Source organism: Leucoraja erinacea, chromosome 38 (assembly GCF_028641065.1).
Source record: "Leucoraja erinacea ecotype New England chromosome 38, Leri_hhj_1, whole genome shotgun sequence".
NCBI classification, from domain to species: Eukaryota; Metazoa; Chordata; class Chondrichthyes; order Rajiformes; family Rajidae; genus Leucoraja; species Leucoraja erinaceus.
The window spans coordinates 6,361,519-6,386,725 of record NC_073414.1 but is presented as its reverse complement, the minus strand read 5'-3'; the positions used below and the strand labels follow the sequence as shown (position 1 = coordinate 6,386,725).

The following is a 25,207-nucleotide window of genomic DNA, read 5'->3' as shown; positions in this document are numbered from 1 at the left end:
CCATTCTATATCCAGATATACTTGAGACTTGAAATGGAGATAAAAATATTCAAATCAGTAAATATTTTTGGGATAGATCTTACCTTGTAGCTATTATCACAAGAAGGGGTGATACCAGCAGCAATGAAGGCCCTGAAATTAAAAAATAAAATCACAATTAATTCAGGTTAAATTAACATGAAACCTCCAACTCGATTTCCACTTAATTTTAGTCCCCTAAAAGAGTGTTTATAGGATTCGGAAATTGATGAAGAAGATGTTTGAATTAAAATTAGAGTGTTTGCAACCAGAAGGAAACAAGACATTTGGAGTTTCCAATAGAACATACTCTGTTTAACACATCCACAGATAGTTTGATGTGTGGCAGTCACAGAAGGGTAGCAGGCCTTAAAGGCACATTTCCTTAAAGGCAGCGAGATACTTGAAACGTGCACCATATTTTGCCCTGGAAATGTGCCACTCTGCAGGAGAGAAGAGAGGAGACCAAAACCTCTGGCGACTCATGGAAACCTTGGGTGGGGCGCAAGGTCACCAGAGGTTTCCGTTCAGGTTTCCTAAGTGGGACAGGGGCATTACATTGAGATAATTGCCAGAAGGGAGGTACTGGGTGCCAGTGAGCCAGAAGACAACTAGGGCAAACCGCAAGAAGAGCCTATTAGAAAGTGGCTTGAATGCTCCCCTTCAGGACAATGAAGTGATGCCGCAAATATAAAATGTAGAACGTACAAGATATGTCAAGGTGAGCTTAACACTACTCAAAATAATGATCTATCCCTTTTTCTCTAACACTCTCATCTATGTAAGTATGCACGTATACAGGGAGCATACATACACACAAAACTCCTCTAGTTCTGCCCCCATCACCATTATTCTCGGCTCCCTATACACTCCTACATGCAAACATGCGCCTGTAAACATGCACACACACACACCAAGGTGACCTACTGTGGACCTCATCTCTTCAGCACAAAATCTACAAGGCGTGTTCATTCATAATCTTTCATTGGGGAATCTTTCCCTGTTACAAAATTAGAGGCTTGTTGCAGCAGACCATATAATCATTCCTAATTAGATTGTTGTTCTTGCTCTTAGGTGGTTCCTTCCCCTTGTTTGGTCTGCTCCTGCTTAGAGTGGCGACCTCTGAGGGAGGGAGTATATGGGAAGCTGAGAAAAATTGGGAACAACTGGGAAGGTGAGGAAAGATGAATCATCTGCTCTTAGTTGTGTGTTTTCTCCAGGAATTCTGAGATGTATTGAAAGCAACTGGAATGCGTGGGAGTGCAGGAATTTGAGAGCAGGAGAGCTTTCTTCTGCAGTTGTATATGGGACTGGTGAGACCACATCTGGAGTATTGTGTACAGTCTCCTAATTTGAGGAAGGACATACTTGTGATTGAGGCAGTTCACGAGATTGATTCCTGGGATGGCGGGACTGTCATATGAGGAAAGATTGAAAAGACTAGGCTTGTATTCACTGGAGTTTAGAAGGATGAGGGGATATCTTATAGAAACATATAAAATCATAAAAGGAGTGAACAAGCTAGATGCAGGAAAACTGTTCCCAATGTTGGGCGAGTCCAGAACCAGGGGCCACAGTCTTAGAATAAAGGGGAGGTCATTAAAGACTGAGGTGAGAAAAACCTTTTTCACCCAGAGAGTTGTGAATTTATGGAATTCCCTGCCACAGAGGGCAGTGGAGGCCAAATCACTGGATGGATTTAAGAGAGAGTTAGATAGAGCTCTAGGGGCTAGTGGAATCAAGGGATATGGGGAGAAGGCAGGCACGGGTTATTGATTGGGGACGATCAGCCATGATCACAATGAATGGAGGTGCTGGCTCGAAGGGCTGAATGGCCTCCTACTGCACCTATTTTCTATGTTTCTATGAATGCACAACTATATTGATCAGATATATCTGTTGCAGTTTTGACACTGAATACCATTCCAAAGGGTTCACGATGTTAAGGAACATTTAGATCTGTAGCGTGGGGCTAATGTGAGGAATGTGTATTGTGTATATGGGCTATAGTTTAATTTGTTTAGATTTTTCAGGAGGAAATGCAGAGCAGGATTCATTCAGATGGTTGTAATCACCAAGGGTGGAATTTGATGCTTCATCCAGATACAGCTGGCGGATTGTTTCTATCCAATGAACGGATAAAGGATTAGAGTGTGGAGAGGGACCAGTGATATATCTGGCTGGTTAAAAAAAATAACACTATGATGCAGGTTTTTACAGAGGAAGGTTGAACAAGTTAGGTCTTTATTCTTTGGTGCGCAGAAGGTTAAGGGGGGGGGGGGGGACTTGATAGAGGTCTTTAAAATGATGAGAGGGATAGACAGAGTTGACGTGGATAAGCTTTTCCCACTGAGAGTAGGGAAGATTCAAACAAGAGGACATGACTTGAGAATTAAGGGACAGATGTTTAGGGGTAACATGAGGGGGAACTTCTTTACTCAGAGAGTGGTAGCGGTGTGGAATGAGCTTCCAGTGGATGTGGTGGAGGCAGGTTCGATTTTATCATTTAAAAATAAATTGGATAGGTATATGGACGGGAAAGGAATGGATGGTTATGGTCTGAGTGCAGGTAGTTGGGACTAGGGGAGAATAAGTGTTCAGCACGGACTTGAAGGGCCGAGATGGCCTGTTTCCGTGCTGTAATTGTTATATGGTTATATGAAGTTTGTTGCAGTCTACATAGACAATGCTTCCCTTCTCCACTCAGCTGGAAGGTAATTCTTTGGTCAGTAAGACATGCTGGGACATCCCCTTGGTAGCCTTCATGTTCTCCTGCTGCTCTATCTCCAGCAGATATTCAGGATGTGTCTCATGTCTCATGTATCTGCTGATACCGAAATGTTGCCGCTCCTGCTCCAGCACCAGATACTGTCTTCAGTTGGCTGAGCTACACAGCACTTCGCAATGATATTTCTGCCCTTCAATGGCATGCAGTGCAGCAAGTTTACAAAGTGGACTTAAGCAACAGAATCTTATTTTTAGGAGTCTATGGCATTTTCTACAACAACTCTGCATTGATCTCGCTGGATAGCGCTGTGCTGTATGTTTGGAGTCAGAAATGGCATGAGAATCCATCTAGCTGGACAGTGGTGGAAATGTATGGTGACGCAGACATTAATGATTTACGGGTAGCTGCCAGGAATTATGGCGTTGACTGTCAAGAATTTATTCTAATCGGCAGCCCAGCTCTACACTAAGGGGGTGGAAACTCCTTATGTTAAGAAAATGGAGGATATTTTTGGGCGCATGAGTGAGATCAATCACTGCCCATGTTCGTGGGAAGCAAGCAACACTGTAAATCCCAGTGTTTGAGATTCCTCAGTAAAATCAAACTGATGAAATCGATCTGCTGCTTCCAATATCCTGCTGGTGATGTTACTTGAATGTGAATCTCAGCAGGTTAATGCTGAGAAGAAAAATAAATCACTAATTGTTAATGTGCACTCTCTGAAGTTCAAGGGTGTCTAAGCAACTTGCAAGCTACTTCTGAAGGAGCTGAGTCATCTTATGATGTCAATAATATTTCCATTTAAATAGTGAGAAAAGCAACATGATGTGGTAACGTAATAAACTGCAGATGCTTTAATCTTGAGAAAATAACAAAGCACTGGATGAACTGGTCAGATAACATCTATGGAAGGAAATTGATAGATTACATTTCGGGTCAGTCTGAAGAAGGGTTCCAATCCAAAACATCATTTGCTCATTTACTTCCACACATGCTGCCTGACCTACTGAGTTTCTTCAGCATGATATGGTGAATGATTTAATTGAGAGAGTCTCTGATGGTGTGAATCATTCAGCTGCAGTTTATGTTGGATACGTTGAAATTGGCATTATGATCTTTTGGAATGTGCCTGACACTGGCACTTAATCGGATCTAAATTATCATTGAAGGCGCCTGGTTTAATTTTGGGATTGAAGTGATTTCTCCAGTGTGATATACTATAAATAAAATCAAACTGGATCTTGTGGCACCAAAGAAATCAGCCAGATTCTGGCTCTGTATATTTAATGTCATTGTAGGTGAAAAGTGGGATTTCTCGGAATAGCGCTTTGCTTATGTTGATATTCATATGATCCATTTTCATAGTGTAATCAAAATATCATATGTCGGTAAAGTGAAACTTAGCCTGCATATTGCTGATGCACTCCAGTCACGGTGAACTAGGTGATGAATAGAAATTCTGAATCAATGCTATAAGATTGTTCTGTAAGACAAAATGGATGGCCAGGTAGACTGAAACAAAGGGCATAAGATGGCTGCTGACCAGGCTTGCTGGAACAGGCTGTTAGGAGGGAATACACAATGTCTTGCAGTTACTGCGTAGTCATGAATAAAGGATCACAGGCCCAGTCTGGCAAGATTGAGGAATACACAACCACCCCCCCCCCCCCCCCTTGCCAGGAAGACTAAGGGATGTACTGGTCTGAGATTATGTGTGGTTCCTCTACCATCCCCTTATATGTACATACTTGGTTTCCTGTATTCTTCGTACGTGTCGGTTCTTTGATCGGGGGAATGTGGGAGGTGCTAAACGGTGGCATTAACATATAAAGAGCCTTGCAATTAAGGGCAGGCAGCTTGACTCTTTGCCAGGTTGTAACCTGTGTGAAGACTCCTGCTCAATAAACGTACGTTTAAAGCAACCCCGGTGCCTGGTCGATTATTGTCGAAACAACCGATGTGAGAGAGAAACGTGAATCAACATTGGTACCTGACATTGTATCTCACTGCCTGGCTATTGCACAGAGCTTGAATTAAGGTGGAGTAGTTCTACTCAGTGGCAGTGAGAGCCTGGTTATTGGGTTTACACAAGGGATATTAGAAGGAAAGAATTTTGTCCCATAATTCAATCTCAGCCATCATAAAATTGAATTCGAAACAATTAATGGGACTGAAAAGCAATAAATCCACAGGACCTGGTGGCCTGTGGTATGAAAGAGGTGGCTGTGGATAACTCACCATGATAGCTACAAGCCCTAAATATGTTATGACTGCCCAACATATGGACAACTGCACATATGAACGAACACCCAGAAATATTATTTAATTTAAATAGGATTTGAATATATATGAGTACATTTTGTTGATTTAATAACAGTGTCATATGTACAAGTAAATTCTAATTAAGATAACTTTACAATTTTATGTTATTTTATAGTATAACAGTCTTAAGAGAAAAAAAAGCTCTTTACATAGAAACATAGAAACATAGAAATTAGGTGCAGGAGTAGGCCATTCGGCCCTTCGAGCCTGCACCGCCATTCAATATGATCATGGCTGATCATCCAACTCAGTATCCCGTACCTGCCTTCTCTCCATACCCTCTGATCCCCTTAGCCACAAGGGCCACATCTAACTCCCTCTTAAATATAGCCAATGAACTGGCCTCGACTACCCTCTGCGGCAGAGAGCTCCAGAGATTCACCACTCTCTGTGTGAAAAAAGTTCTTCTCATCTCGGTTTTAAAGGATTTCCCCCTTATCCTTAAGCTGTGACCCCTTGTCCTAGACTTCCCCAACATCGGGAGCAATCTTCCTGCATCTAGCCTGTCCAACCCCTTAAGAATTTTGTAAGTTACATTTAACTTTGTTTGAATTAGATATGTGTTCTTAAGGACACAGGCTGCGATTTGTACTCCGGGACATCACTGAAGGGAGTTGCTTTGGAAATTGACAAGGAATCGCTTCTGTTGATACTTATGCAACGATACACTATTAAATAATGTAGAATGCACTGTTACTTCCTGCCCATCAAAACCAGCCATTGGGTATGGGACACCCTGATTCTATACCATAGCGACCAGGCATAGGTAGATAATAAATATATGTACATGTTAATTGCTCTTCATCAACACCATTCATTACAATACTGTGGAAGGAACAGTTATCATATTGAGTCATTTTGTGTATGCATTTTCCAATTTATGGACAAAACCGACCGGAAAAAGTGAAATTTGATTATCTGATAAAATAACTCACTCATTGATGGCAAACTGTTTCTGTAGTTGGAGTGCAAGGCTGAAGTACTTATGTGGGCAGGACATGCTGTCAGCACAGGCAGCACAGGTACCATGTTTTATCCATTCATTCCCCCTGCAAAATGTGAGGAAAATCATTACTCCGTAAAAAAAATTGCAGTGCTATTTTTGAATAGAAAGCAACCAATTAGTTCTTTTGAACTTCAACAGATTCAGTATTAAGAAAATGAGCTAGTCTCTAAACTAAACTAAACTAAACTAAAGTAAACTAAACTATACTCTGCATCTTCTTTACAATTTCAATGATAAACATAGAAACATAGACAATAGGTTCAGGAGTAGGCCATTCGGCCCTTCGAGCCTGCATTGCCATTTAATATGATCATGGCTGATCATCCAACTCAGTATCCTGTACCTGCCTTCTCTCCATACCCCCTGATCCCTTTAGCCACAAGGGCCACATCCAACTCCCTCTTAAATATAGCCAATGAACTGGCCTCAACTATCTTCTGTGGCAGAGAATTCCAGAGATTCACCACTCTCTGTGTGAAAAACGTTTTTCTCATCTCGGTCCTAAAAGACTTCCCTCTTATCCTTAAACTGTGACCCCTTGTTCTGGACTTCCCCAATATCGGGGAACAATCTTCCTGCATCTAGCCTGTCCAACCCCTTAAGAATTTTGTAAGTTTCTTTGTGACTAATTATAAGTTTCCATCACTGTTTGAAGTTTTATCAAATTGAATTGGGGATTTAATTTTGTGTTTAACCTTGGATTGGTAGAGACCAGTCATTTGGACAGCGAGAAAAAAACCGCTACACCATTATGAAGGAAAAACATATTCTGCAATATCAGGTATCCATCTAACATAAGATAAATAACACTAAATATTGATCCAATATGCTGTTGAAGGCATAAACCATGCAGCACAAAAACCAGGTCATTCAGCCGAATCAGCTGTTCGCGCTCAATTTAAACCACCACACAATCTTCTTAATCAAATCCAAGAGCAATAGAAGATAGACACAAAAAGCTGAAGTAACTCAGCGGGACAGGCAGCATCTCTAGAGAGAAGGAATAGGTGACATTTTGGTTTGAGACCTTTCTTATATAGACACTCTTTGCTTCAATCTTCGTATCTAGTTACTCCTCAAAATATTCTTATTATAAATCTCTGCTGTTCCCGTGAAAGTAAGTTTCACATTAACACTGCATTGGGTAAAGAAGATAGACACAAAAAGCTGGAGTAACTCAGCGGGACAGGCAGCCTCTCTGGAGAGAAGGAATGGGTGACGTTTCAGGCTGAGACTTCTTCAGACTGCTTAGGGATAAGGGAAATGGGAGATATAGACAGTGATGTGGAGAAATAAAGAACAATGAATGGAAGATATGCAAAAAAATAATGATGATAAAGAAAAGGCCATTGTTAGCTGTTTGTAGGGTGGAAATGAGAACAAACAGCTAACAATGGCGATGAGAGTCCCCCCCCCCCCCCCCCCCCCCCCCCCCCCCTCCAGTTGGCCCTCCCCACACCCTGCCTTGTGCCCAAGCACCAGGATTGCGGGACAAAAATACAACCAGAATGTGATGAGCAGCCCCTTCAGATATTGGTAGAGGGGCAGCAACCTCGTTACCATTGGCAACGTCCCAATATGATGTCATTGTGACAGTTGGCAGCCGGCTTGAGAACCCATTGTGATTGGTGCACTGTTAGAGACATTGTGACATCATCACTGTGAGAAGGCTGGATGCTGTCTGTGAGTGGGCGGTTTTGGCTGTTTTTTAAATTTCAACGATTAATAACCAGAAATATAGGTGGAAATGCGACAGCAAGATGTTTATCACCACCAGGGGGGGAATGTGAGTAGGGTGTGTGAAAATGGGAAGCCTATGGCCTAGTGTTTGGAAAAAGATAGGAATTAACCAGATTGGCACACACACACACGCATACGCACACAGACACAAACACAAACAAGACAAAGACTTTTAGTTATATAGAGATGTTCTTTCAGGGAGGCTTAAACATTCCTGAATATGTGAGTATCTCAACTAATATATAAGTATGGTAATTTAAGATAACTATTCACACATGAATGGACTGTCAATTTTTGTTTCCCCAAATATCCTTTGGTTTTCATTACACAATATATAGATATAGAGATATGCCATTTATTGTCACTATACATGTACAATGAGATTAAAAGCAGCTCGTACTCAGTGCATACATATAATTTAGTACAAAAACACAAGAAACAGAAAACAAAACAAAAGGGAGAGGGGGGGGGGGGATAGGTGCACAATTCTGTGGCGCTATATACATATATTTATAAATGCAAAATGGTGAAGGATGAATAGGTAGTATTCTTAGGCAGATGTTTAAAGATTATATTAAATATTAAAAATGTTTTTAAAAAATGTTAAAAATTACAGTTACAATACACATTACAGTTCCAAATTTCAGTACGTGGATATAATAGATGGAAGTCCGGGTGTTGGGCTGTGAAGTCAGTGCATGTGTGAATTAAGAGTAGTTATGACTTTCGGAAAACAACTATTCCTGAGTCTATTGCAGTGAGTCTATATCTAATAAATGCGAGGAATGTGTCACCTGACAAATTATAAATAAGAATGAAATTTTATATATGGTTTACAATGTCTACCTTTTCCAGGTGTTAACTATGCCGCAGCCCAATTGATACCCAAGAGGGCAAGTATGCACCCAGGTCCATCAGACTTGCTCTGTAATCAATCCCTTGACAAGCTCATAAGTTCATAAATGACTGGAGCTGCATTAAGCCATTCGGCCCATGAAGTCTACTCCTCCGTTCAATCATGGCTGATCTATGTTTCTCCATTCGTCTGCCTTCTCCCCATAACCCCTGACACCCGTGCTAATCAATGATGTGAACAATTAAAGCTTCCATTTCCCCAATATCCCATCAAGGCTTCCATTACCTTGAATGTTTTCCTGATTAAATGGCAGTAATGGCCCTTCTAAAAAGAATGCAATAGGGATATTGCTGCATCAGAGTAAGATTGACAAAGTAATGTACATGCTACTTACCAAAACTTGAAAGCATCAGTATTGGTTAGACTTGGCCAGTGAAGGAACAAGTCAACTTGAAGGTCCTGTTATACAGGGATAAAAGAATGGAAAATATAAATGAAAACGCAGCAGCAAGTTTTTATATAATATTTTCATAACACCTATTGAAGTTGTGGACATCAACTATCAATATTCCTCAAAGTAAGTAAGCAAAAACGTCCAACATTTTGGCCCAAAGTTACAGAATAGGAGTGAATAAAATAAAACTTGGCTGAAAAAAAGTTTCATTTTACCGTAACATTGTGGCCTTTGTAATATGGCCTTGTGGTACACTTTTTGCCGTGCACTTAAATAGATCCAAAATCCTGAAGAATACATCCAATGAATGTATTGTAAAGGAACATTTTCATCAGAATTTAAAAAAACTTTAAAAGCACAGGCAGTCTCCCAGAATCACTACTAAGGTAAAAAAGCTTTGACAGGATACGCATTCTGAAAAAAATGTTCTTGCCATAGTTCATGGGCACTGCTGAATCAATGGAGATACTGTAATGGCTGATTTATTGGTCCAGATCTTTCCCTGTCATCAAAGTTTTTGTGAAGGTTGCATGTCACTATTTGTCATGAGTCATTGTTGACTTGTTGTCACGAGTATTTTACCCAGATTGTAACAGAATAATAATCTTCACGTGCATCCTGTCACCTTTGTACCCTTGGGCAAGATTTATTTTAATATTTTGCCATTTTCCTTCTCAATTTGCCTTTTACCTATCATCTTTGGATTGAAGACCCATGTCCCTTATAGGACGTAAAAGCAGATTTCAATGACATGCAAGTGTAGATTTATCCTGTATGTGTTTATGTAAAGTGGGCAGTGGGCAGGTGCTATAGACCTGCACGGGAAGGTAGACGCTCCCGCCCCCACCAGTCTCGGGCAGATGGGACTCGTCAGCCTGGGAAGGCAGTCCATCTAGGAGAGGGAAAACTCTGATTTAAAACCTCCACTGCCTTGTGGCCATATCCAGTCATGGAAAAGGATCCCAGAGTAAACCTGAAGAAAATCCGGAGTCGGAGCCCCTAAGGCAGTTCGTCGTTGTCTACAACCTCACTCTGGCAGCTCCTGCGATGGCGCTGGTGCCAAACTGTAACGGCCCTGCTGTTCCTTTGGATCGATCAGCGACGTGGAGAGGGGGGGGATGTGCTGCATGGGCAACAGCCTGTCCTCCATATGACATTGATCGCCCAGGCTTGCATCCATCTGACCAGGATGCATCACCCATGGTCAGTCATGATCGAGGGAGGCCTACTATTATTTATGCAATGAAGGTTAGTCAATGAGTGAGAAGCACCCACTCAGTTTTAGGTGGAGAACCTATATACTTTCCTGAGGTGAACCTCATTCGAATGCATGGATCAAACTCTAAGCCTAGACATTTTACTGCAGGTGAATCCTTTGTGTTTAAGTTACTTCATAGCTCAGTGATTCTCTCGGCTCTTGTACACGTTATATGTACTGCGATGAACGTGACAATGGTAGAATTGGTATACAGAGTGTTGTAGGAAAAAAATCGGAATTTTTCCTTGTGATAGTATTGGAAAAGATATTTAAGGTGTCGTAGGTGCAAGCATTAGGCTGGATATGTAGAAGAGGTAAATTGGATTATTCAGCACATTTTAAAATTTTAAATATTTCCATCTTTGCCTCATGTCTATTTTAGGCATAAATGTTCCGATCTTTCACTTCGTACATTCTCGTCTTGCCAATTCCCTAGGTCTTTTCCCTAGAGTTCCTAGATTGGCTCTTTGAACGCCAAATTGTGCATTAACAATCTCAACACACTTCTGACAAAAAGTTGCAAACATAAAACACAAATTCAATTTATTTTTCCCTGTACCCGAAAATAAAAAAGAGCGCAGATGTGGAAATCCAACATAAAAACAGAAAATACTAGAAATTTTCAGCAGTTCCAGCAGCATTTGTGGAAAGAGAAACAGATTTAATGTTTCAGGCAAAAGACCCCTTATCAATGTTGGTGAAGGGCCTTTGACGTGAAATGTTATTGCTGTTTCCCTTTTTATACATTAAAAAGTCAATTTCATACCTCCAAAAATTTCAGATGACCCCAGGGAAACACCAAGGGGGATAATTGATAGTTTAACAAGTGAATAAAGTGAATAAAGGAAAGCAACAAATAATGTATTGGAGTTACTGTGGCACTGTTTATATTATGATGGAGAAGTTCCTCAGAACTAGTCCAGTTCTACCCCTTAAGATCAAGATCAAGATTCAAGATTCAATTTAATTGTCATTTGGACCCCTTGAGGTCCAAACGAAATGCCGTTTCTGCAGCCATACATTACAAACAAATAGACTCAAGACACAACATAATTTACATAAACATCCATCACATCGTTGTGATGGAAGGCCAAAAAAAACTTATCTCTCCACTGCACTCTCCCCCCCCTCCATGTCAGAGTCAAAGTCAAAGCCCCCGGCTGGCGATGGCGATTGTCCCGCGGCCATTAAAGCCACGCCGGGTGATGCAAGGTCGCACACCGGGTCTTGGTGTTGGAGCCCCTGGCATGCGCTCGCAGAGTCCCGTGGCCATTCCAAGCCGCGCGGGGCGTTGATGACAGGCCCCGCTCCAGGAGCTCTTCGACCCCGCAACTCGGGCGGGAGAAGTCGCCGTTGCGAGAGCCCTGAAAAGCGGTCTCCCTCCAGGGACCCACGGGCTCAACTTAATTTGGGAGTGTTTTATGCCCCTGTCCCACTTAGGAAACCTGAACGGAAACCTCTGGAGACTTTGCACCCCACCCAAGGTTTCTGTGGGGTTCCCGGAGGTTTTTGTCAGTCTCCCTACCTGCTTCCACTACCTGCAACCTCCGGCAACCACCTGCAACCTGCGGGAACTGCACGGAAACCTTTTAGTCTTTTAGTTGACTGAATAGCATGCAACAAAAAAAGCTTGACACTGTACTTCGATATGCATGACAATAAACTAAACTAAACTAATCTAGATGCATGAACCTTTGATATCCCAGAAAGAACATTGGGAAATTGGGTGATGAATCACTATGGTTTCATGTCAATAAAATAACACAAATGGGCAGCACTCACATTGTGGTGGTGCAAAAACAATGCCATTGGAGAATGGAGAACTGGTTTGTGTGATCTTTGCCCCTTTTGGTTTGGCTCTGTCCCCATTTATCGAATGAAATCAACTGGAAAATCAAAATTACGGAGTGAATACTAAGAAATGCTAAGATTGATTGCTTTCTTAAAACTATTGATGCGTGTTAAATCTAATGCATTATTAACACATCAGAGTTTAGATATTTCACAGTTTTCTTATCAGAAATTCTGGCATGTGATAAATTATATTTCCAGAATTTCCATTTATGCTTAGCTTGCTTGTAGATCCATTGTTTTGTACTGATTTGCTTTGAAGTTGTGTAGAGATGTGGATACACATTGTTGCAGGCTATGCTCAGCGCTTGCCATACTAGGGTGGGCATCAGGCTCCTATGATGCCTGCTCACATTACAAATATGCAGTGTAGACAGATCATGACATTGTTTTTTATTGAATGCTGATCTGATACCAGAGCTGCCAAATTGGACTACAATGATATAGCCATCACCTTGATGTCAACTCAGTTGTAAACTCCCAGTGTCGAACACTGGGAAGACTCCCAACAATGTCACCTTGCCATTTAAAGCAATTATCATCACATTTCCAAAGACTGCAGAGAGCTTTGTGGCAAAAGCAAGGACTCTGTAGGCGTCAGACCAACTTATGCTTATAGATATAGAGGCTGTAGAAAATAATGGCTTTCCAGTCCACCACAGTGTGCGGTGTTGGATCTGGATTCTCCATTGTTCCACGACATGTCATACATATTTCCACACACGCCTGTTGATGCTCCAAGCATTTCCTTCTGCATGCCAATCAAATTATTCTTTGAGCTTAATTCTCTACTGCAGAATTTATGCAAACTTGCCACTACTCTAACTGCCCTGACCAGAGGTCACTTGCACCCAGTTACCAACCACGTGGATATATCATGATATACAGTATGTCAGTAGCTGAGGTGTTTGGCTGCAAATTTTTAGTTTGGTTCAGAGAAACAGCGCGGTAGTCCTGCGCGGTGTGTGCATTAAATAATATATGTTTGTTGGTGATGGAGTTGTTTGGAGATGGCATTTGAAAGTCTATTTACTTATCTTAACTGCATGTGTGAAGACATTGTACATTTTCTTCCCTGCAGTTATGTCTTAGTCTTGAGCTCTGCCCATGTTAACCTCTGTGACTACCACCTCCCACTGTTGTCTCGGTTTTTCCTAGTTCCTTATGGAATGAGAATCTGTTTTCAACTGACTACCATGACCTCCAGTGCTGCATCTGAAAATATGTTTACCATTCACGCCAAGTACAGCCGTATCTTATATCAAGCACGAAAGATCTGGTTCCAGACATAATGATTCCCTTTGTAAATTGTCGACAAGTTTTAATCAGTTGCAGCCAGTGGTGGACTGGGTCTAAAAATATTGGTTGCCAGGAGACAAAGGGGGCCCAAGCACAACTACGTGTTCAAGAAGGAACTGCAGATGCTGGAAGATCGAAGATACACAAAAATGCTGGAGAAACTCAGCGGGTGCAGCAGCATCTATGGAGCGAAGGAAATAGGCGATGTTTCAGGCTGAAGCCCTTCTTCAGACTGATGGGGGGTGGGGGAGAGAAGGAAGGAAAAAGGGAGGAGGAGGAGCCCGAGGGCGGGGGGGATGGATGATTTTGCTAGCCCTTGCTGTCTTCTCTCCTTCTTTAACCCTCGAGCTATCTCCTCCCATCCCCCCGCCCTCGGGCTCCTCCTCCTCCCTTTTTCCTTCCCTCTCCCCCCCCCCTCCACCACCCCCCATCAGTCTGAAGAAGGGTTTCGGCCCGAAACGTTGCCTATTTCCTTCGCTCCATAGATGCTGCTGCACCCGCTGAGTTTCTCCAGCATTTTTGTCTACCACCCGCAACTACAATGCTATCATTTAACAGGGGCCCACTTGCCATCACTTGCTATCACTTGAACAGGGGCTAACTTGCCATCGGGCAAGCTGTCACCCTGGCCAGTCCGCCACTGGCTGCAGCTTGCAAACTCACGTTAGCCACTCCTATGGCAATGTGCTAATAATAATTAACAATCCAGTTAGTGCCAGCTAATTACTCAGATCGCAGTAACGATCATAAAGCATGAAATGTGATATTGTTAAATCTTTTGACCACCATTAAATAATTTTTATATGATAAAAATATGGTTTACTTTTTCAAGCATCTGCCAAATTGAGTTCTCAAAATTTATAAATCAGTATGTTGGTACTTTCTGTTCCATAGGTCAATGAATTCCAAAGTTGATGTAGACTAAGTACTTCTTTCAGTGCAAATCTAATGATATTGTGGTGACATTCAACCCTTTTAATTCGAATCCATATTTAGCTTTAACTAAATATTACCAAATATTGCTATTTAATCTGTCTGGTTAATATTGTTTTTTGCTACTTGTAATTGTATCACATTATTCTGCACTGTAATAAAATAATGACAGTGCTTTATTTGGCTTTTTTTTCCTTACGTCAATGTCCTCATGAGTTAAATGCCATGTGTGATTGCAGGTTCGGCGCCCACTTGGCCTGGAAAAAAATGCAAATAACATTATTTAGTCCAAACTGTCCATCATGCCATGTCCAACAATCTAGCTATCGTTCAATTCAGTAAAATCCATTTAATCTGTCTAATACTACTAATCTAATTATGAGCCAGTTCACTCATTGACCAGTCCAAGAAAACCCAAAGACAACTAATGCTAACCAACCCAGATAAACAAATAAAAAAAAATATCACATATTCTTTAAAATAAGTTCAGCATTTTTTACGAAGCATCTTTTTTCTTCCTGATATTTCCAATGTCTTTTCTCTTACATCTCAGCTCAAACAGCTGGAATTAAGAATGAGAACTGATTATTTTCTTATTAGGCCGACACAGGCTATACCTGAGTTGCCAAACATGGCCTTTATAAATACTGTTAGTACTGGGGGATGGTCCATTCTAATTACAAATATAATGTAATAAGCATTAGTTGTAATTGTAATATAAGGAAACCTTCCCAACTAAGGAAAAACTTTTGCTGATGACTACAAACGATTCTGAACACCCATTCACATTAGTTCTATGTTATCCAACCTTCTCATCCACCGCTTACATTCTAGGGGCAATTTACAAAGGCTGATTAACCTACAAACCCACACGTCTCTGGGTTCAGAACACCTGGAGGAAACCCAAGCAGTCATAGGGAGAACGTGTAAGTGTTGCACAGACAGCACACGAGGATCATACCCGGGTCTCTGCCGTAGTGAGGTGGCAGTTCTACCAGCTGCGCCATTGTGCCATTACTGATCCTGCCAGAGGAATTGAAGGATTTTGTGGATGGTGTCCCTCCAGTTTGAGGCCAATTGAAGGTGCGACTTTTGGTAAACAATGTGATCATTTAATTGAGTTTGAGCTGTAACCATGTGCCTTTCCATAATTTTGTTGGAAAAGCCAAAAGACAATAGGTGCAGGAGTAGGCCATTCAGCCCTTCGAGCCAGCACCGCCATTCAATATGATCATGGCTGATCATCCCCAATCAGTACCCCGTTCCTGCCTTCTCCCCATATTCCCTGACTCCGCTATGTTTAAGAGCCCTATCTAGCTCTCTCTTAAAAGCATCCAGAGAACCTGCCTCCACCGCCCTCCACCGAGGCAAAGAATTCCACAGATTCACCACACTCTGTGAGAAAAAGTGTTTCCTCGTCTCCGTTCGAAATGGCTTACCCCTTATTCTTAAACTGCGGCGGTGATTCAGATTGTACTGTACCCCAAAATATAACAAAGCACTGTACCACCAGAACAATGCTCAAACATGAAACAGATTTTCATTTATGGATGATATAAGCACAAAGGTATTTTTTTAAGATGATTTGTGTGAAAATATCTTTTGTCCATTTTGCAATATGCCTTTGTATATATTTATATCATGGTATATGGACACATTTATCTGTTTTGTAGTCAATGCCTACTATTTTCTGTGTGCTGAAGCAAAGCAAGGATTTCATTGTCCTATACAGGGACACATGACAATAAACTCACTTGAACTTGAACTTGAACTTGGACAGTTGAAACGTGCAGGCTGCAGATATGATAACACTTCAACCTGGCACAAATAGTCAATGGATAGTTAATAGTTGATCCTAATTACCATAGTCCATGTATAGTCCATCCTTCCACATGATCCGGGATCCTGCAGTCTTGTTTTGGCAAAGTCTAGATTCAAAAACAGAAACAACTTTATTTTTTGTGCTTTTTTTTCCATAATTTTGTTTTTACATTATAGTTGTTCACTTGTATCTGAACTAAATTGGCAAATAATGAGAATGCAGGTTATTTTGAAGAGTCTGAAGAAGGTTCTCGTCCGGTGGCTGCTATGAAGCAGTGAAGGCAGCTGCACTGAGCTCTCCTCCAGACAAATCGTGTTTAAAGTCGACTCCCATGCCAGGATCGAGTTAAAAATTCTTATCAGGTTTGCTGAACGTCAAGGGCACTGACTCCATCAAACGGTACTGGTGGATTTGGGATTTAAAACGATCTTATCGTAAAAACTGGATGAGAAAGAGAAGAGGTCAGAGAGGACCCAAGAAGACTACAATCAGCTTCCAGCTCCAAAAAGCTCTGGATGAGCTTGAAACCACCCCTGAACCCACGTTTGAAAGTTTGGAAGAGGAGCTGGAACCTCAACAACCTACAAGCGATATGGCTGCGAGAAGTGATACAAAGGTGAAGAAGGTTCTCGACTGGAAATGTCATCTATCCGTGTTCTCCAGGGATGCTACCTGACCTGCTGAGTTAGTTCAGCATTTTGTGCCTTTCCTTCTCATAAGAGACTTTGAGCCATAGTTACACAGCGTGGAAACAGGCCCTTTAGCCCAACTTGCCCACACCGACCAACATGCCCCATCGACACTAGTCCCACCTGCCTGTGTTTGGTGTGGATCCCTCGAAGCCTAGCCTATCCATGAACTTGTCAAATGTTTCTAAATGTGGTGATAGTGCCTGCCTCAGCGACCACATATTTTTGTGTAAAAAAGTTGTGCCTCTTTTTCCTATTAAATCTTTCCCCCTCACTTGAATAATAGCATTTTGCTGGTGAGTATTATCGATCACCTTAGAAATTCGTGTAGGCCCAGAACATTTCTGAGGGACAGTAGTGGTGAGTTACCACTGGATTTCCCCCTTATCTTAAGGATAAGGGGGGAATCCTTAAGGATAAGGGGGAAATCCTTAAGGATAAGGGGGAAATCCTTAAGGATAAGGGGGAAATCTTAAGGATAAGGGGGAAATCGAAACTTACAAAAACCGTGATGAGAAGAACTTTTTTCACGCAGAGAGTGGTGAATCTCTGGAACTCTCTGCCACAGAGGGTAGTTGAGGCCAGTTCATTGGCTATATTTAAGAGGGAGTTAGATGTGGCCCTTGTGGCTAAGGGGATCAGGGGGTATGGAGAGAAGGCAGGTACGGGATACTGAGTTGGATGATCAGCCATGATCATATTGAATGGCGGTGCAGGCTCGAAGGGCCGAGTGGCCTACTCCTGCACCTAATTTCTAGGTTTCTATGTTTCTATGTTTCTATGAAATTCAGAGAAGGTTAAGGGTTGTTGCAGCTTGCTATAATATAGCATGACGTTCTTGCATCAAAAATTGATCATCACATAGATCAAATTTCCATAATGCATTATTAAATAAACACTTCACAGATTTCAACCCAACTAATTTAGTTTATTGTACACAACAGTTCAGAAGCTAACAATTATGAATTTTTGTTTTCTGACAAGTCCTTCCGCTTGTCAGAACAGATAGTTTCCGTACTCATAGGAAAGATATCTATTAATGAGAAACTTGCAATAGAATTCTCTTCTCTACTTTTCTAATGTTTGAGGATGCCTGACTAAAATTCCGAACCATAATTCATGAATTAATTAATTTGCACTTAAATAAACTTTGCTATCCCACCATTGGTTCACCATCATTTTGGGGTGGGAGATTGCAACCTTCACGTGGTCCACCCTGTTTTGCAATTAACTCGACGTGCACAAATAAGATCAAATAGAACAAGTTGACCTATAACTTTAGGCCGTGCATGCCATACGCAAGAAGAAGATGACCATAATTATGACATTATAATGATTCCAATCTGACGAAGCATATATTTTGATATTTTGTGCCAATTATAACAATTGCACTCTCATCTTTGAACGTTCCTATATACCCGCCATCTCCATTTCCTCCATTTTTAACTGATTCAAGTTTTAATGTTTTTGGCGGCAATCTAGTTTATCCATTGTTGGATTTTATTTTCCGCATTAACCATTAAAAGTTTTGTCACCATCGTATTAACCACCCTCCATGATCCCTCCACTTATAAATAGCACAACCATCCTTTTAGTCTGCGGAAGGGTCCTGACCTGAAACATCATCTATCCATATTCTCCAGAGATGCTGTCTGACCTGTTGTGTTACTCCAACACTTTATGTCCTTTTGTGTAAGTAAACCAGCATTGACAGTTCCTTGTTTCTACATTCCATCCTTTTTGTTCCCGCTGTTCCACAAATCCTGAAATCAATGTTTCTTTTGTTCTATATTAAGACGTGGAATTGCATTTTCAAAGTTCGCCTTGTCTACTAGACCTGCTTCTTGTTCCTTTGATCCTGGTCCAACCAAAAGGTTGATCACCAAACTTCTTTTCCTGAGCATGGTGCTCTTTGATATTGGGGACGACAGATGGCACAATGGGCTAAGTGTTTGGCTGGCGACCAGAAGGTAGCCGGTTCAAATCCCGCTTGGAGTGCATACTGTCGTTGTGTCCGTGGGGCAAGATACTTCACCCACCTTTGCCTGTGTGTAAATGTAATGTAATTATGTGTTTTGAGGGTAGTGGTATAGCACTTTGGGGTCAATGCAAGTTGACTAAAAATGTGCTATATAAATAAGATTATTATAAATATTTTTCCCATGTACTGTCACATCATATCAACTCCTGAGTTGCCTTCAAAACACTTATTTTAAAAAAAAACAAGAACTGTCTGCTTGAACATTTCTGCTTCAATGTTTCTGAAAATGTTGTCAACTTCCAAAATTCATGCTTATCTTTCCCATGTGGATCCTACCGACCTACTTCCCTGCTCTTTCACAGTCTTGGTGCAGCACTTACTAAAGTCACTAAATTCTTCCATTTATGAGTAGCCAAAACCTGGAAGTCCAGAACCAGGGGCCACACACAGTTTAAGAATAAGGAGTAAGCCATCTAGAATGGAGACAAGGAAACACTTTTATCTCACAGAGAGTGGTGAGTTTGTGGAATTCTTTGCCTCAGAGTGCGGTGGAGGCAGGTTCTCTGGATGCTTTCAAGAGAGAGCTAGATAGGGCTCTTAAAGATGGCGGAGTCAGGGGATATGGGGAGAAGGCAGGAACGGGGTACTGATTGGGGATGATCAGCCATGATCACATTGAATGGCGGTGCTGGCTCGAAGGGCCAAATGGCCTCCACCTGCACCTATTGTCTATTATTGTCTATTCTCTATCCCTCCATATCCTACTTGAACAACCACTACCCTCAATAAAGTTGTCTACTTAATCCTCCTGCAACTCCTGTAATGTCTAACTTGGTGGAGCTGCTCTTGATCTTATTCTTACTTATTAATATGTTGCTCATGCTGGTAAAGATTTAAATTTCACGATTTTCCTCTCTAAATATCTCTTACTCTCTCTCACTCTCATTTTATTTGAAACACAGCCTAAAATCTATCTCATTGACCAAAACTTTGGGCATCTTTGTTGAATACTTCATATGGCTTGATGTTCCATTTCTTCTTTAACAATTGATTGAAGATTCACTATTGAACCATTTAAGATGTTTCAATATATTGGAGGTGCTATTTAAAATCTGATTGATGTTGTCAGAGAATTACACACGCTATACATTTGGTACTTTGCATAAAACACCAACAGATCACAGCTGAACAAACGTTTAAAATAAGGCCATTCAGTTGTGTGTTTTATCTGAGGGAAGTCCAGGATTCTAATTTAACCCACTATAAAAAGCAACATTTCAGATTCAGATTCAGATTCAGATTCAGATTCAGATTCAGATTCAATTTTAATTGTCATTGTCAGTGTACAGTACAGAGACAACGAAATGCATTTAGCATCTCCCTGGAAGAGCGACATAGCAAACGATTTGAATAAATAATAATAAGTGTCCGGGGGGGGGGGGGGGGGGGGGGTGGGTGGTGGGCAGTCTCTTCTCAGAGAAACATTTAAGCTATCTCAAATGCACCTAGATTTTTTATTTGTTTCAGACATCCAGTCTGTTCCTTTAATGCATCTGCATTGGTTTTGATCAAGTATTTGACTGGCTTAGACACGAATTGCTGGAGTAACTCAGCGGGACAGGCAGCATCTCTGCAGAGGAGGAATGGTGACGTTTCGGGTTGAGGCCCTTCTTCAGACTTTTCTCCCCACTGAGTTACTCCAGCATTTTGTGTCTATCTTCAGTGTAAACCAACATCCGCAGTTCCTTCCTACACATTTGACTGGCATACTTAGAAATCTCTTAAATCTAAACACCAGAAAAAAAAAATTTTGAAAAATATATTTGTTCTTCGTCAAATTGAAATATTAGTTTTAGTGAAGCACACTGCTTGTCACATGACCTTTGCACAACGCCTCCACCTGGCTTTTGCACTGAATATGAGGTACCAGCAAAGCAATGGACAATATTTCAACCAGTCGTATCCCAAGGGTTCTGTACTTTATAGAATCAACCATTTAAACATGGCTTTACAAAAAAATATACATATAACATTTATTTGCAAAATTCTTACCATGCAGAATGATCCTGGCCACAGTTGAGCAAATAGCAAACACTTCCACTTGCAGCTTTAAAACAAAGTTCATACAATGAGGAACTGTGATTTCTATTTTCAAAAGAGTCAAATGTGACCCTGAATATTTGCTAAAGATTTCCCATTTTAATTCTGGCTGCATCCTAGTTGATCTCTCAAGGAGATGTTTGAAAAGGGCCATTTGCTTTTTTGTTAGTTTGAGCCTTCAATGCTCTCCTTCCCATTCTAAAGCATTAAATTAGGAAAACTCAAGCAGAATTTTAAGCCTGAAATTTTGGATTGATAGTTGACTATTGTGCATGTTGATTTTCCTTGAGACGTAATAGGTAACTATATTTTGCATTTGGTACTAAGAAGTGCAGAAAACAAAATTCTACTTAAATTCTGCCTAGAAACATAGAAACATAGAAAATAGGTGCAGGAGGAGGCCATTCGGCCCTTCGAGCCAGCACCGGCATTCATTGTGATCATGGCTGATCGTCCCCAATCAATAAACCGTGCCTGCCTTCTCCCCATATCCCTTGACTCCACTAGCCCCTAGAGCTCTATCTAACTCTCTCTTAAAACCATCCAGTGATTTGGCCTCCACTGCCCTCTGTGGCAGGGAATTCCACAAATTCACAACTCTGTAGGTGAAAATGTTTTTTCTCACCTCAGTCTTAAATGACCTCCCCTTTATTCTAAGACTGTGGCCCCTGGCTCTGGACTCACCCAACATTGGGAACATCTAGCTTGTCCAGTCTAGTTAGCTAATTTGCAATAGATGTTTAAGAAGGAACTGCAGATGCTGGAAAATCAAAGGTAGACAAAAGTGCCGGAGAAACTCAACGGGTGAGGCTGCATCTAAGGAGCGAAGAAATAAGCAACGTTGCCTATTTCCTTCGCTCCTTAGATGCTGCCTCACCCGCTGAGTTTCTCTGGCACTTTTGTCTAATTTGCAATAGAGTTCAGAGAAGGGATGAGGAAAATATGGTATAACTGTGAATCCGTCGTGCTCAAGACATTCTTCTAAGTAGTGAATCAGGCTCAAATACAAAGAAAACACAAATAATTTATTCTCAAAGGAAGAGCCTGCTGGTAGAACAAAAGCTACAAAGAGCAGGAAACCCTGTCACAACTTAATGGCCGGACTGTGAAAGTCATTCATTACAGATGCCAACTGACCTACTGAGCATTTGCAGCATTGTCTATTTTTTTCACATCTGCTGTTATTTGCTCTCTGGATACTATGTGAAAGATTACATTGCAACACAGAGACACAGAAATGGAGAGTTCTGCATTTTTTTTTAGGTACTAAATTTAGAATAGCAGCTGCAGCAGACTGTAATGCACTGAACCTACCTGTCGAAAACATCAGTCTGAATTATTGTGGTGCCTATTGGATCAAACAGCACAGCCAAACATATTGCAGTGTACAGAGGGGACATGACTGAAGCACAGTCAATGTTTTTCCTGTGAAAAAAAAACAGAACATATCAATCAATAATACTGTTGGGAATTTTTCTAGAGACATGTTCAATCTAGGAAGAATACTAACAACTATTATTATACAAATAAAATGGCAGATTTAGAAGATTAAAATTTTGCCATGTATTGCAAATTTCTTGCCTGATTTTAGCGCCCAATACAATAACTCACAGTTAGTGCGATCAACCTCACAGTTTCAGGAACCCTACTAACCAGAAAAAAATTGTGGTATGATGACATGGACACTCAAGTCCTCCTCGATAGTAATATTGAAAGGGAACTTGATAGCAAAATGTGTAGGAAAGAACTGCAGATGCTGGTTTAAATCTAAGGTAGAAACAAAAAGCTGGAGTAACTCAGCAGGACATGCAGCATCTCTGGAGAGAAGGAATGGGTGATGTTTCGGATCAAGACCCTTCTGTTATGTCTTAGTCAGATACAGTCTTTCTGGATAGAATAATGGGCTTCTTTACCTAAATATCTTTCTGAAATTTAGTCCAGAAACATGGCTCACATACAAATTGTTAATGTGTAGGAAATGGTCCAAACCTTCTTTTTCCTACCAGTTTAATAGTTTAATAAATCTCATTGTGTATGTCCAATTGGTGGCACTGGGTTACACGGTGAATACTTTAGCTGTTTAAAATACACGAGCTGCGCGTTTATGTTAGGTTTATGTTAGGTAGAAAGAGAAAATACAATCCTCATGTGATATTCAAAGTTTACTCAATCATATTACTTTACCTATTTCTGAAAACAGGAAATAAAATGTCTTTTTAATGTGTCTTTGTACACTTAATCAGGGTTTGTTTGTTCCAAGTAACGAGACCTGCACAGGCTTAATTTGGGGAACTTCAGAGTAAAACATTTGAGGAACTTCATAGTGAAGAAGAGTGTAAAACATTATATATTGCGGTCAATTTATACAGAGATTTTTAAAAAAAAATTATATTTTTCTGTTCAAAATAAATTAGCACATTAGCAATCGCCAAGTCAAGAGGCATTTAGTCAAGAATCGTGAAAAATGTCACCAGAAACATTGTGACTCTTGTACATTCAGATTCAGATTCAGATTCAGAAAACTTTATTGTCTGTCGTAACAGAACATCTTCTTTGACGTGGCTCAACATACAGACAGGACAATGTACTGATAAGCAGTTATACAACACAGGTTTCTGCAAGCACACACAGTGTGTATCGATCTTAAAAGCAAATATAAAGATTAAAAACTGTAAAAATAGACAAGATAAAAGTTGTGGATACGTGTAAAGTGACATTGCGTCAGGGTTAATTTGTCCATTGTTCATTTTTTATTGAAGCTGTTTATGGCAATGGGTATGAATGAGTTTTTGTGGATGTTTTTCTTGGATAGGGGGACTTTATATCAGCAGCCTGATGGCAGAAGTTGGAAAGACTTCATTGTGTCAATATAATCTACTATTCATATACACTTGTATTCAACTATGATTTTGCTTATGTGTAATAATATTTTTTACTGAACTGTATGCAAAAAAAGTACCACAGTACATGTGACGATAAAGTAGCATTGAATTGAACCATTGAGAATCAAGTCAAGAGTCTTTCATTGCCATGTGTCCCGAAACAGAACAATTCCCACTTGCAGCGGTACAACTAATAAGCCTTTGCTTCTGTTCACAGATTTATTAGCAGTGATTAAAAGACACATTGCAACATGATTCTTTTAAAGCATGATTATCTACTACTTCCAGGTTTTAAATAAATGACAAATTCACCGTTCCAATTGCAGGCATAAGGGCCAATTGGTCATACCTCCCAAGTTCTGTTTCATTTGTTTTAGAAGATAAAATATCATAGAAAATCACAAAAAAACGAGTACTTGAATGGTCGGGCTCCCCACAGAGGGCATACATTTGCAAAAAATTAGTTTTGTAAATTAAATGCACTTTGCCACAGTTTCAATGGTTCCTTTAAAGGAACCAAATGCACAGCAGCTGACTCTCAAAATGGAAAAGGACACTATCACAACATCAACTACACAAATCAGACGAAAAGCAGCAAACTACTTACCAAAAAGCTGGAGAAACTCAGCGGGTGCAGCAGCATCTATGGAGCGAAGGAAATAGGCAACGTTTCGGGCCGAAACCCTTCTTCAGACCCGAAACGTTGCCTATTTCCTTCGCTCCATTGATGCTGCTGCACCCACTGAGTTTCTCCAGCTTTTTTGTGTACCTTTGATTTTCCAGCATCTGCAGTTCCTTCTTAAAGACTACTTACCAATTGTTTTCTGATTACAAGTGGCACAAGGAGTTCTTTTGTCCTCTTAAGACTAGCAAAACAAAATATAACTAGAACTGCTGATGGCTTAAAGACGAATGGTAACAGAGAGGGGAAGTCATCTATTTTAATGTCTGATCCGGAGTATCTTAGCAGAACAGAAAGTAAGTTTGCAGAACCTTCCCCAACAAAGTAATCATAGTCAGAAATGAAGTTCATCATCATCGAACGTGATTTTAGAAAGAATGGACTTGACTCCAGAACAAGGGGTCACACAGTTTAAGGATAAGGGGGAAATCTTTTAGGACCGAGATGAGAAAAACATTTTTCACACAGAGAGTGGTGAATCTGTGGAATTCTCTGCCACAGAAGGTAGTTGAGGCCACAGTTCATTGGCTATATTTAAGAGGGAGTTAGATGTGGCCCTTGTGGCTAAAGGGATCAGGGGGTATGG

At 40.8% G+C, this 25,207-nt stretch overlaps 1 protein-coding gene across 1 annotated transcript in view; it reads right to left on the bottom strand.

The window, feature by feature from the left end:
- Positions 1 to 24,903, bottom strand: part of rnaset2l (ribonuclease T2, like) — a 34,375-nt gene extending 9,472 nt beyond the window's left edge. The window contains exons 1-8 of the mRNA XM_055663718.1: positions 24,753 to 24,903; positions 22,372 to 22,480; positions 21,010 to 21,064; positions 16,329 to 16,393; positions 14,665 to 14,722; positions 9,065 to 9,129; positions 6,004 to 6,117; positions 84 to 132 (exon numbers count right to left, since the gene is read on the bottom strand). Coding sequence (XP_055519693.1) covers positions 84 to 132; positions 6,004 to 6,117; positions 9,065 to 9,129; positions 14,665 to 14,722; positions 16,329 to 16,393; positions 21,010 to 21,064; positions 22,372 to 22,457 — 492 coding nt within the window. The 5' untranslated portion in view covers positions 22,458 to 22,480; positions 24,753 to 24,903. The remainder of the gene's footprint in view (positions 1 to 83; positions 133 to 6,003; positions 6,118 to 9,064; positions 9,130 to 14,664; positions 14,723 to 16,328; positions 16,394 to 21,009; positions 21,065 to 22,371; positions 22,481 to 24,752) is intronic.
- Positions 24,904 to 25,207: the final 304 nt, after the last annotated feature.